The sequence below is a fragment of the Argiope bruennichi genome, chromosome 10 (assembly GCF_947563725.1).
Source record: "Argiope bruennichi chromosome 10, qqArgBrue1.1, whole genome shotgun sequence".
NCBI classification, from domain to species: Eukaryota; Metazoa; Arthropoda; class Arachnida; order Araneae; family Araneidae; genus Argiope; species Argiope bruennichi.
Genome location: NC_079160.1, coordinates 6,770,008 through 6,782,481, shown reverse-complemented (window position 1 = coordinate 6,782,481; position 12,474 = coordinate 6,770,008). Strand labels below are relative to the sequence as shown.

Here is a 12,474-nt window from a genome sequence, read left to right as displayed (position 1 = left end):
ATAAATTGCACCAATTTTTCTCAATAAATGCCTTTTTTAAAGTGAAAAAATGATTAAAATACATGCAAGCCCCTAGTACACTGTGCATCGTTTCTATCAGCTACATCCCGAATTCCATTCTCAACACATATGCATTTTCCCAAACTATTCTTTTGACTTTTAGTAACTGAAAGGAACAATTTCACTATTTTCAAATATTGAAAGACTTCTTTTGCAGGGGGATTCTACGTACTTCATTAGCATCTTGATCATCGCTCGAATGATCTAATTCTGTGTCTCTCAAAGGAATCGGAACCTCTGTTGCAAAGACGTTTCGATAGAAAATATATGATCCTCAAAGTAATCCGAAACGAGGAATAATTTTGACTTTTAACTTTCATTTTTAAATTCATCTCCTCTGATTTCCGGAAAACCACATTTTGTATTCGAATATTGTTGCATGAAGAACTGTAAAGTTTTTTCCAACCATTCTTGGACAGTCTCGGAATCGACTGCAGCAGACTTGTCTCAAAAAACTTCAATGATGAATTCTGCCTCTTCTTAAAACAATCTATCCATGAAGATGGAAATCTCTGAATTATCAGTTGAGAAGCCATTTTTACTGCCTTCTTTTTCGATACGTGGGTATTTTTTAGAAAATTTTTTTGCATTAATTTTCTTGAAACAAGAAATTTTTTAACTTTTCAAACAATGAACATTTTGAAAAATTCTGTTTGACCCATTTTCTCATCTTTTGCGAATTTCGATTCACAGCATTTGCTTCTTTAAAATCTTTTTCAAAGCTGAATATAGAGTTTCTAATAATGTAACAAAATCAGCTTTACTGCCATTGTAAACTTTGGCTTTTTTGAGAACCTCCACTTTTTTCCAAATAAAAAATATCTTTATTTTTTATGCTATAATTTGAACATCCAGAACTTATGAAAAGACTCAAAAGAATACCAAATTTTTAGAATGCAATTACGGCAACTTAACACTACGGTTTGGGCTAGCTGGGATTCTGAGAATTCGGCTTTTTCCCCCCACACGACTAAGGGGATAGGGGGAGATAAACAGTGCTCTTTTTACTTTTAACACAGAGGCGCTAAGATTTCCGAGTTGATTGCACCTATTAGCAAGAAAGTTTTTTTTTCAACATAGTTACGGATGCCTTAGTGAAATTGAATTCTTCTTGCTCAAAAACCGTTAAATGCGCGAATTATTTCAGCTTTACAGCCATGGTAAGTGGTAAAATTAAATCCAATACTTTTTAACATTACAAATGTAATAAATTATTTGGGATCAATAAAAAATGTCGTTATATGCAACAAAGAAATAATTTTAATGTACTCTGTTCTAGAAACAACTGTTTCCTAATTACACGAATACAGGCTTCATTTCTGAGTTGCATGGGCCTTTTATTTTCCCATGATTACATTAACAAGCGATGAACACAAAAAATGCTTTGCCTACAAAATTCCATTCTAAAACTTTAATATAATATAATTGGATGTATAAAAATATTTTAGTGTTTTGAATGCTTGAAAATTGCTTTTTTATTAATGTTTTATTGCATAATCTTCTGACTTATTACCTAAATTATCAAAAATATTCTGTAGTACACATAAAATACCAATGCCGAAAGAATTAATTTTCTGTTCTAAATAAAAAATATTCATTTCAGCAAAAAAGTTTTTTTTATATTAGTTGAAGTTTAAGCATTTCCATTTTTACTGCCTCATGTACGAAATATACAGATATAAAGTACTACAATCTTTGAAAACTTTGAAACAGAGGTTTTAAAGATAATTCCAAAAATGGGTTCTCCGGATTTCCGCAGGGATGCATCAAATCAGAAGATCGTAATATTTGCAATACCTGTGCAGAAATACGTTAGGGACTATAGATTTGATCTTCTATGTCTTAAAAATGAGATTAATTTTATTTGATTTTTCAAGTATATTGAAAATCTTTTTTTGATATCCCACAGAAATTACTATTTGGAACAACATCTTTCCTGCAACAATTTTGCACCTTGTGGTAGGTCGATTAACCTGTGCAAACAGACAAATAAATAAATCCGTCCTTTTTAGTTCAAAATGTTTAGGACTATTGAGATAGGATAATTTTTAGGAAATTCAACTCAAGAAAGTTTCGGTGCAATGCACCGGAATAATATTCACAGATTTTACCTATTTACTCGAGGTAGGAATTTGGAACTAATCGCAACAGATTATTTGGTGTTATTACACCAGTTTACATCACTAATGTAAACAGAGCCCTCCTCAACATACACAATATGTTGGTCTGTGCTTTGAGACTGACTTCAACAGATTATATGATGTTATTACATCAGTTTTGTGCTTACACCGCTGTTAACAGTCAGGCCAAGTGCTCCTCTTCAACATATACGATATGTCGGGTATGTGTTTTGTAGTATAGCGAAGACAACCAAATATGTGTTTTAGACTCTTTTCGATTGATTGAATCCAATCTTTTTGATTGATTGAATCCAATTTATATGTGTAGTGGCAAGACACAAAGTGAATTTTAATGTCTAATTGTGCTTTTGAGAAATTGCATTTACTTGAAATTCGACAAGGCGGAAGACATCCTTCCGTTTCCAGGATTTCGTATAAAATTGGATAGGAAATTGCAATTTTGATGTTAAAATGGATGTTAAATACTGTTCACTCATTTTATTTTGTTTTTAAGTTATCGCAATAATACGAAAGCGCACGAAAACGGAAGTCTAAAATGTGGAAACCCATCAATATTTCCAGATGGAATTTTTTTTAAAGTTAGGTTACCTTTTCTTTCTATAGCAGATCACAAAAAGCTTTAAACAGTTATGATATTAAAGATTTATTATTTTCTTGGAAAATTAAAAAAAAATAACGCTTTTATTGATTTGTCTCGAATATCCTAGGTCTTTCAAATAACAAAAGCTTGAAACACTCTTAATGATATAATGACACAAAATAATGATCTTCACCGTTGTCCATGACAATAGAGCTATGCTTACGAAGTCAGTATTTCTGGACAGATTTAAATTTCCTAACGAAAGATTTTCTTATTTTCGAAAGAGAACGAGCCTGCCTGATGCTATTAGCTTAATACCACTCGGCATCGGTATTTTCAATTGCATTAATTCGCTTAATGTCAATTACAGCGTAAGGCCCTGGAAGTCGTTCGGAGCAATTACTTAAAGCTTCTGGTTGGAGGATAGCCGATTGTGAGAGGGTGATTACATCTTGGGAGGGGGGATAGGCGGGTGAGACGATTCATTTTCTGCTCGGATGGCAGAACCTCAATTGCGATGGCCGTCTCAGTCTCCCAAGGCTAGATTTGCCTTGTCTCGTGATTGGAGCAATGAGAGGGCGGAACAAATGTAGAAAAGTCATGGCTTGTTAGTCATTTCCATTGAATTCTTTGCATCGCATTGCATTCTTGAACGAATAATTGATTAATGTTGAATTCTTCGTCAGGTGCAATTAGGATCTGGAATGTTTCAGAGGATATGTTCTGTATTTTTTTTTTAAAATCAGTATTATGTTAATTCTTAAATTTTCAATAAAACGTAGCTAATTTTTTTTGTACAGATTGTTTTATTTCTACAATCCTGCAAAACTTTTAGCCTTATGTTTTTTTTTTCATTTAATTGATCATAGATTTTTCTATTCCATTTTAATGAAAGTGTGATTAGAATAACTTACCAAAATAAATGCCCACTTTCAAAAAAAAAAAAAAAATTAGAAATTTATAAATGAAATTTAGTTTTCACTATAAACTCATTTTTATCTTTAACGATTGCAATGGCATATAATATAAAATATATAAATAAACAAAATAAAGTTAAAAAAACGTTACTTTAAAGCGGGATGATCTAGCAATTCGGATTTCCAGCCTATGGTAGTAAATGATGGAAATCCAAACTTAACTCATCTTCAATTTTCGAAAATCTCTGAAGATAGCTATTGCGCGAATAGAACTCTTTTTAACAAATTAATACGAAACAGTTTATTAGCAATTATTCCATACAGGTGTGAAGGATTACAGTGATGCAAATGATTAACTCTGCATGACGTTATAGCGAAAAAAATTTTTAAAACAATTCTATTCTATTCGAATTGTACTTTGATACGAAAATAGAACAAGATAGCAATTTTATTCTTCAACTTGATGGGATATCCGAAATAGGCACTATGTGTGAGCCCAAACAAAAAGAGAAGAGAGTGAAAAGGTTGAAACATTGTGTTTTCGCTGTACAATGGAAAGTATAAGAAAAGTACTAGATATTAAAAAGATCGAGCTGTCGAACATTGGGCTATCAATAAAAAAAGTGTAAATTTAAGAAAATATTTTATTATTATTAATTTTAAGCATAATTTTAAGATTATCACTCAAGTAGTGTTAATCAAAACAAAATATTTGGTAAAAATTTCTGATCGATACCTGCAAGTTGAATTTAAAAAAAAATTTAGCTTTACTGAAAAGGAAAGAAAAAAAAAAGGGAGAGTTCCTCAAAAGATGCGGGTAAATACTTTTCCATACATCTCAATTCAAGGACTGAAAAAAAGTTAGATAGTTTTATATCGGTCGATTTTGAGAAAAAAGTGATGAAAATTAAATTTGTTAGCATTGTCTCAATTATTAAGCCCAACAGTATTTATCACCACAGTATTTTTTTAGAATTTATTTTTTTAATTTTAATCTTTTTATTTATTTACTTATTTTTGAAAATGATCATTATAATTCCACTGAAATGGTACCGTAGCACTTTTGGAGCAGCACTGCTTCCCTATTTGCTATTTTGGACACACAGAGAAATATTTAGAGATTTTTCGACAATCCTGTTCTTTGGCTACGAATACTAGAATTTTTCAAAAAATAATACTAGTATTGATCTGAAATTTATATCAGGTATTCTCTTCTGTGCAATATAAATAGAACTTATCTGGAATTTCATAAATTTCTCTCAAATTATAATAATAATAATTTCCAAATTTATACTGTTTTAAAATTTGCTTCTGATTTAATAAAATTAGGATCTTTATATTCTACATCTCATTTTGTAGTTCTTCATTATACCTCTAACTTTCGCTTTCAGAATAATAATTTTTCAAACGCCAAAAATCAATGTTTAAAAATTTTTACCTTCTTTTTCCTTGTCTAATTCGATATCTGGGAACAAATATAATGGCTTCTTTAGATGACCAGCATAGCAACTTACAGCAATAAAATTCTCTTATGAATATCTATCATAATTTTATTCTTTTCATAACATTTAGACTGGATTAATTCTGCATCTCCATCCTTGCTGTCGTAAGACTTCCCTAATCAGGCATAAAACGTAATGACAATGTATATCTGCGGAAATGTCATTCTTCTTACATCCCTGGGATGAGATCAGTGTTCATTCTATTAATATATTGTGGATCGTCTGTCCTTCCTAGAGGAAATGTAGTTGACCGTTCTGCTGTGTCTTCATTCTGATAATTTTGTTTCGATGCCATGACTACGTTTACGCCTTAGAGGACTGGACGCACTGACCGCTTATGTAATGAGAGATATTTTGGCTGATCCTAAGACCAGAGCTTGTGGAAAGGAGCCAAAAAATTCGAAACATTGCTGCGCCGAACAAGCAAGACCTGAAAATGATGGGGTTTCTTGACAGTATTGATATTTGCTTGGAATATAACTTATTTTAATTCCTACTAGCCTAAAATTTTTATTGTATTTAGCTGTGTTTCCAGTAAATTCAAGATTTAAAAAAATGTAATGACGAATTATATTTTATATGTTTGTACGTTGTATATGCTGGCGTATACATACTACTAAATACAACTAATGTACATCTTAAAGTTGATTAATTTCTTTAGTGGCAAAAGAACCAGATTTGGCTATGCTGGGTCAAGCACATGATAGAAATAATTATGATAGAAGTAAAAATTTCCATGTTGATATTGAATACTACAATATTTTCTTAAAAAATATCCATATTAAATAAAAAATAGTTACATTTGCTAAAAGATTGGAAAAGGTAATAACAGAATTGAAAATATTCCCAGGGTTAAGAGGGGTGGGGGGATGAATAAAATTCCGGAAGAAAATAGGTTTTTCAACTGTAGAAGGTTCCTTTTTTGCTGTGTTACTTAGTTGACAATCAGATAAATGCTGTCAAATTGGAACGATATCACATATTGGAATAGACACTTATTCGATTTGTGTAGCAAATGAAATAAGTAGATCAGAACCAAAATGTATTTTAGTAATTGTAAAAGATTTTCTTAAAGATATAAAAGTGTTCAGCATGTATGGCGATTTTGGCTGCTTCACTTTGATCAGCTATAAGGAAGCACATTTAGTGCCGGAGGGGTTAAGGATTTAACAAGTGTTTAAAATTTAGTATATGATACATGTTTTTTTTAAATCTTTGTGCTGATTATCTCTTTTTCAAGTATCCATGCTGAAACAATTCCTTCAGTATGGTATATGAGCTTTTTTACAGTTCACACATTTGTCAGATGTACAATGTGCCTTGTTGTGCATAACGTCTGCCCACTGTGTGCAGATCAGTACTCCTTACCAATAAGTTTTTGAATGCCTTAAGCCTCATCATTTAAAACAAAGAAATAAGTTGTGGATATGCAATCGAATAGGAAAGTGCATATAGCCTGCTTTAATTTAATAATTTGGCAATTAAAGGTGCTTTGTGTTAGGAGCTAGTTATGATATTTATATAAACTACATATTGCACTTCCTTGACTTTGTAATTCTTAAAAATCACAAAAGATCAATTAGTAATTCTTCACAAGATTGTTTTCGAGATTCTGGATTCCGATCAGAAAGTAGTTAGAAAGAAGTTTTTTAGTGCCTTTTACTTTACCGTCGCTATCTAGGAGTCTTCTTATAACTACGAGGGAAGTCAGAAAATGAGAAATTTTATTCTTAATGCAGATTCTTTTAATGCAAAAAAGCAGGAAAATCTGTTGCCTTTGAAGGATTTGATACAAATTTCCACCCTCTGAAAAGAAGGGGCTCCATTAGGTATGGTAGCTATCGACTTTAAAACATTTCTAGTGCTTACCATAGAGTTAACCAAAATCTACACACATTTGGTCAAATTATGTAGTTCAAAATTATGAAACCGCTCTAGAAGAGGAGCGTATAATAAGAATCAATAACGGCTGCACTCACAACTTGAGAATATTGCAAGTCGAAGCATCTATATTCTAAATAAAGATAGCAAGTAATTTGCATTCTATTAAAGCATTAAAATCAGGATAAGCATTTTGTGCCTCTCTATATCTTTAGTAAATTCATTCTTGGAATGATTTGACTCTAGTTATGCACAGATAGGTGGGGGGGGGGATACTTACCTGGCATTGAGTGGACGGTAAGTGAGCTCGAATCTGGCGACGGAGTAGTTGGTGGGAATGAAGTGCCAGTGGACACGCACAGCGGGGGGACGCCACGAGATCAACACAACGGACACGTTCCACGACTCCTTACATCCCTCTGAGACACCTGTTGAGAGAAGAGCAGCACGTAATTACACTGGAGTACATTCATGACACGCACGCACACACACACACACACACTAATCTGTCAACAAGTATGTGATGAATTCAAAGGAGTGCCCATTTATTATTGTTCTAAAATCGAAGTTTTAATAATTATTTTTACCTGAATACTTTCTATTTATTTTTTTATTTTTATTTTTATTTTTTTCTATTTCTATTTATTTGCCTGAATACTAATATTTATTTTTAATAATTATTTGAAAAAAAAAATGCAAGATATCAGATCTGTAGGGAACCACAACCGAAAATTTTTTGGAACGAATGAAGTGAAGGTTTGTTCAGTTGCAACTATTCAAATATATATATATATATATATATATATATATATATATATATATATATATATATATATATATATATATATATATATATATATACTGTTTTTAACTCAAATGTACATATCTTTTTAACGTTTTATTATGACGCATGGTAAAATAACTTAATATGTCTAATGAGCTGTCTATCGCAAGTTTAATTGCTGTAACATAAAAAATATAAAGTTATTTGTTAATTAAAAATATTCTTATGAACTTTAATAAATATCTTTACGGTAGAAACTCATAAATGTGCATATCCACAACCAAAAAGTGAAAGAGAAAGAAAAACCTTTTTTTTCAGTAGAAGACGCCACTTTAAAATAAAATATACATCATAAATTATCCCCGCCATTCAATGTTTTTGCCTATACAAATATTTTCTGTTCTGAAAGGAAATTAAATAACAACTCCAAACGGTTCTTTTTATGACTCTCCACCACTGCAGAAAATTGCTTTTGTGCTTTTGGCGAAAGCATTGTGGAGCATTTGTGCTTTTGGCGAAAAAGAAAACCCATCCATTCTTATTTCAGCGTGAAGATGGGAAGATACGAGAATTAGATTTGCGAAATTTATCTGCGTTTTTAAAATGAGGAAATCTTGGATTGCTCTCGGGAAAAGATTGAATTATGATTGACCAGAAACACTTTCCGTTTATTTTCAGATAGTAATTTCATTTCTCTCTTTCAATTCAAAACATTTCGAGCCCATAAAAGTACAAAAGATGAAATTCGTAGGTGCTGCGACATCTGAAAACTTGATTTTGTGAATGGCTCAAAAGTTTGAAAAATATTTGTTTGGGATCATGACTACAATTATTCGGATGCTCCTCTCTCGAATTTCTCGTATATTTCATCGAAGTTCTTCACATCTGCAGATGTCGGGCAATTAATAATTTTGAATTGTTTACTTAAATATTTGTCTGTCTACGCTTATTTACTATCTCAGTTGTTACCGTTCCTTTTTATTTTCTCGTATACGAAACGCAGAGAAAGTATTGTAATTCTCAAAAAATTCGAAGCTGAGAATAGGATGAATTTCCACTTCCCAGATCTTCCCGGACGATTTTTGTCATTATATTTGTCTATGTCAAAGATAAATAAAAAAAAACATTTTAGTTTCAATCGGTTTGGTTTTAGTTTAGTTTAGTTATATTAACATCCCATTTTAAAGCAACAGTAAGGCTATTTTGATACGGCCCTCGTGATTTTGAACCAAGGTCATATGACGAGGACGACACCTGAGCTGTCATCTCTCTCTCCAAACTTCCGCGTCCCACGAGCTGGAGGACGTTTGGCCCCGACGGATTTAATGGGCCGCTTACACAACGGTTCTTCGGTGGAATCGGGCCTCAAACTTGAAACTTTCCAGTTCCGATGTTGAGACCTTAACACCAGGCTACCGCTACCCTTCTATCGGTTTGGAAAAACTCGCCAAACAAATTCGATTTTCGGATACCATTAACCGCATATCGGGGATTAATAGCCAAAATACTCATCAAAGATCACATGACAGATTCAGTAAAAAGAAACCTAAATTCACGCCAAAGGTTAATAATTCGTAGCCATTTTACGCCTATGATACAATTATATGTTAGACATTCTATGGGATAGCACCTTTATTTGACATAATACGAGAAAGTTTTGGAGAGACGATTCTCGCTGTTTTTCTCATAACGGAAAGATCTAATATGATAAATGAATTATCTGGATATAAGGTATTTGTCCACTTTCTGGCATAATATATTTAATGTATATAAAAACATATTATTTATTTAATGTGTAATTTTAAAATATTGAAAAATAATAAATGATATGGCACGAAAGATGCTCCATCATACATTTTATTCTGCGAACTAATAAAAATCACTGAACTAGCAAGGGTATAAATAGGGGGAATGTCATCCGGATTAACTAGATTTACAATATAGTAAAAATGACATGAATAATAAATTAAGCTGATAAAATAGAATAAAACTGTAGTAAAGAAATTAAAATTATTTGTGTACATTTAGTGACTCTATTCTCTCACCCGTTTTAAGCATTTTTCAGAAATATAAACATTAATTATTTCCAAAGCCTTCATCTTTGTTTTCCGATAATTGAAATGGTACTCAAAAACGCATAGACAAGTTGTTTCCATCGTAGCTAAGATTAATCACATATTGATTATAAGTAATCACAAAGAATAATTTTGCTTTTTATTTACAAAAAACTAAAATAAATTTAAAAAAATACAAATTAAATTTCTACGAATGCACCCATTGACAAATTTTCTCCTTTTTTTTGGTCTGATAGTATATCTCACTTTCAAACTAAAGTTATTAATTTTAAATTTTCTTCCTATGAACAAACATTGAAATACAGGTAAAAATATCTAATAAAAGATTATAAATATAAAAAAAATCACAAGAAAAAAAGCTTATAAGAGAACTTAAAGAAAAAAAATCTGTCATTGACTTTGACATATTTAAATAACGCACTCTTCAAGATTTGAAGATGACATACTTTTCAGTTTCTTGTTTGGACTTAACTAAAAAAAAATTTAAAATTAAAATACAGGAAGCAAAGTAACGGAGCTAAGAGGTAATTTTTTTCACTTCAGTTATATGGGATTCCTCGGAAATTTTTTTTTCCGGTCAGTAAAAAATTTCGAAAGAATTTAATTTTTTATGAGCAATTACTGTTTAATTTTGAGAGCAATGATTTATATTGATGATAAGGCAAATTTATTTTATGTTTATATTTAAGTGAATCATCTTTCTCCATTAAAAAAAAATAAATTGAAAACGACTTTTAGTTTTATGTTCACTTACGTGCAGTAAAATTTTTGCAAGCAGAATATTTTGTAAAAATTTTTTTTCGAAAGAAGCATTAGAAGCTTTTTATGGCAGCGAATGATCAGAAATAATTACGAATGAAAAAAAAGGAAACTTTTATCTGTATTCTAAAAATAAGATAAAATAAGAAAGCTTATAATCATATTCAAAGGAATTTGTTTAAACAGGTTTTAACTTTATAAGAAAAAAAAAACTTTGAAAATTAGATTGAATGAAAGTTTATATGCCATTTAACCCGTAATTGGAGACAAATTTCCTCACGCGGACAGAAACATGGAATCAAAATGACTCCATTGTTAGTTTTCTTTTTTATCTTTAAAAAATAGCATTGAAATTTATTTTGGAAACACAATACATTCTGGAAATCATGTAGTTACCAAAAATATTAAAAATGTCGAATGTTATAATATCAAATGTTAGTAAGATGTTATAAGAAAAAGTAAACAATCTTTTAATGAGTATTTGCTTCGGTTCGATATTACGGAATGACACTTACGTTAACGACTGTTAGAATTTAACAAACAAAATGAAGAATACTTTATTTTAAAATAATTTTTTAAAAATATTTCTTTATCCTTTTTGCATTATTCAAATTAAAAGCAATTTCAGAGAAGTGGAGTCAATGACACCATCAATAACAAGAAAAACTTCGAAGAAAGGATAACTTGGATATACGCACATGTTCATACTTAGACCTTTGCCAACATATTGCTGAGAGAACAATTTGGAGGTACTGAGGAGATGATTGCATTCAAGGACAAAATACCACGTGATAGTCAGATCTAATGAACAACACGGAGTCATTTTGACTCGCGTCTCCAGTTACGGGTTAAAGAAACATCAATAAAAGATTTTACTAACATCCTGAATAGACATAACAAGCTGGACGCTAACATCTTTCCTCCCTCCCAAACACGATTCTAATTCATGGGGGCAGAAAAAAATAATAGGAAAAATAAATCATTATAATAGGATTATGCGAGCAACTGAAACAATTAACGACTTTTAAAATCTCTGCAAATATAGGTGCTAAAATGTCATTAATTATAATTTCTTCTATTTTAATTGATTATGGGATTCTTTCCAATCAACAAGAAAATTCTTGATTGACATCATTTAAATACAAGCATGTCTAAATTTTTTTGCTATATTTTATGATTGCAGACTTTCTTCTTTGTTGTTCGGACTTAACCTAAACATTTATATACATAACATTATAACTATATTATAACGAAGAGAGTGCCTTGCATTACTGAATATCATTTAATTCACTTGATGTGTTTTTGAGACACAGACGGATTCCTCGCTCACACATTTCTTCAAAGCTGCAGTTTTGATGGCGATATAGCAATCGAACTTGCATTGTCCTTAAGTTTATGAATTATCATGCTCACAAGCAGACATAATTTCGGAAGTAATTTTTTCAGATCTAGCGATGTCTAATATTTGTGAATTCGTGAACATATAGTAACTTTTTTATAGTTTTTAATCGAGAAAGTAAGAAAGGTTGTATTTCTTATTTTGTGAGTAAGTCTCAAATTCGGTCCATTGATCTAAAGTTCTTGAATCTAAAGGCCTGAGTTACAGACCAAAGTCTCTCAGAGCATGCCCAGGGGAATTGAGTCCAGAGTCCCTGAGGGGCAATACTTGGTTCAAGGAAAGCGCGCCCAAGCGGAAAAGTGCCTCTTTGCAGTAAAGAAAATTTTGCTGTCTTTTCCGGATAAAGCGAAGAAGTCGAGTCACTACAGTTATAGAA

At 31.3% G+C, this 12,474-nt stretch overlaps 1 protein-coding gene across 1 annotated transcript in view; it reads right to left on the bottom strand.

Annotated features, from left to right (window-relative positions):
* The window catches only part of LOC129989095 (uncharacterized), a 442,343-nt gene that overhangs the window by 20,104 nt on the left and 409,765 nt on the right, over positions 1–12,474 (bottom strand). The window contains exon 4 of the mRNA XM_056097420.1: positions 7,362–7,509. Within this exon, the coding sequence (XP_055953395.1) occupies positions 7,362–7,509 (148 nt within the window). The remainder of the gene's footprint in view (positions 1–7,361; positions 7,510–12,474) is intronic.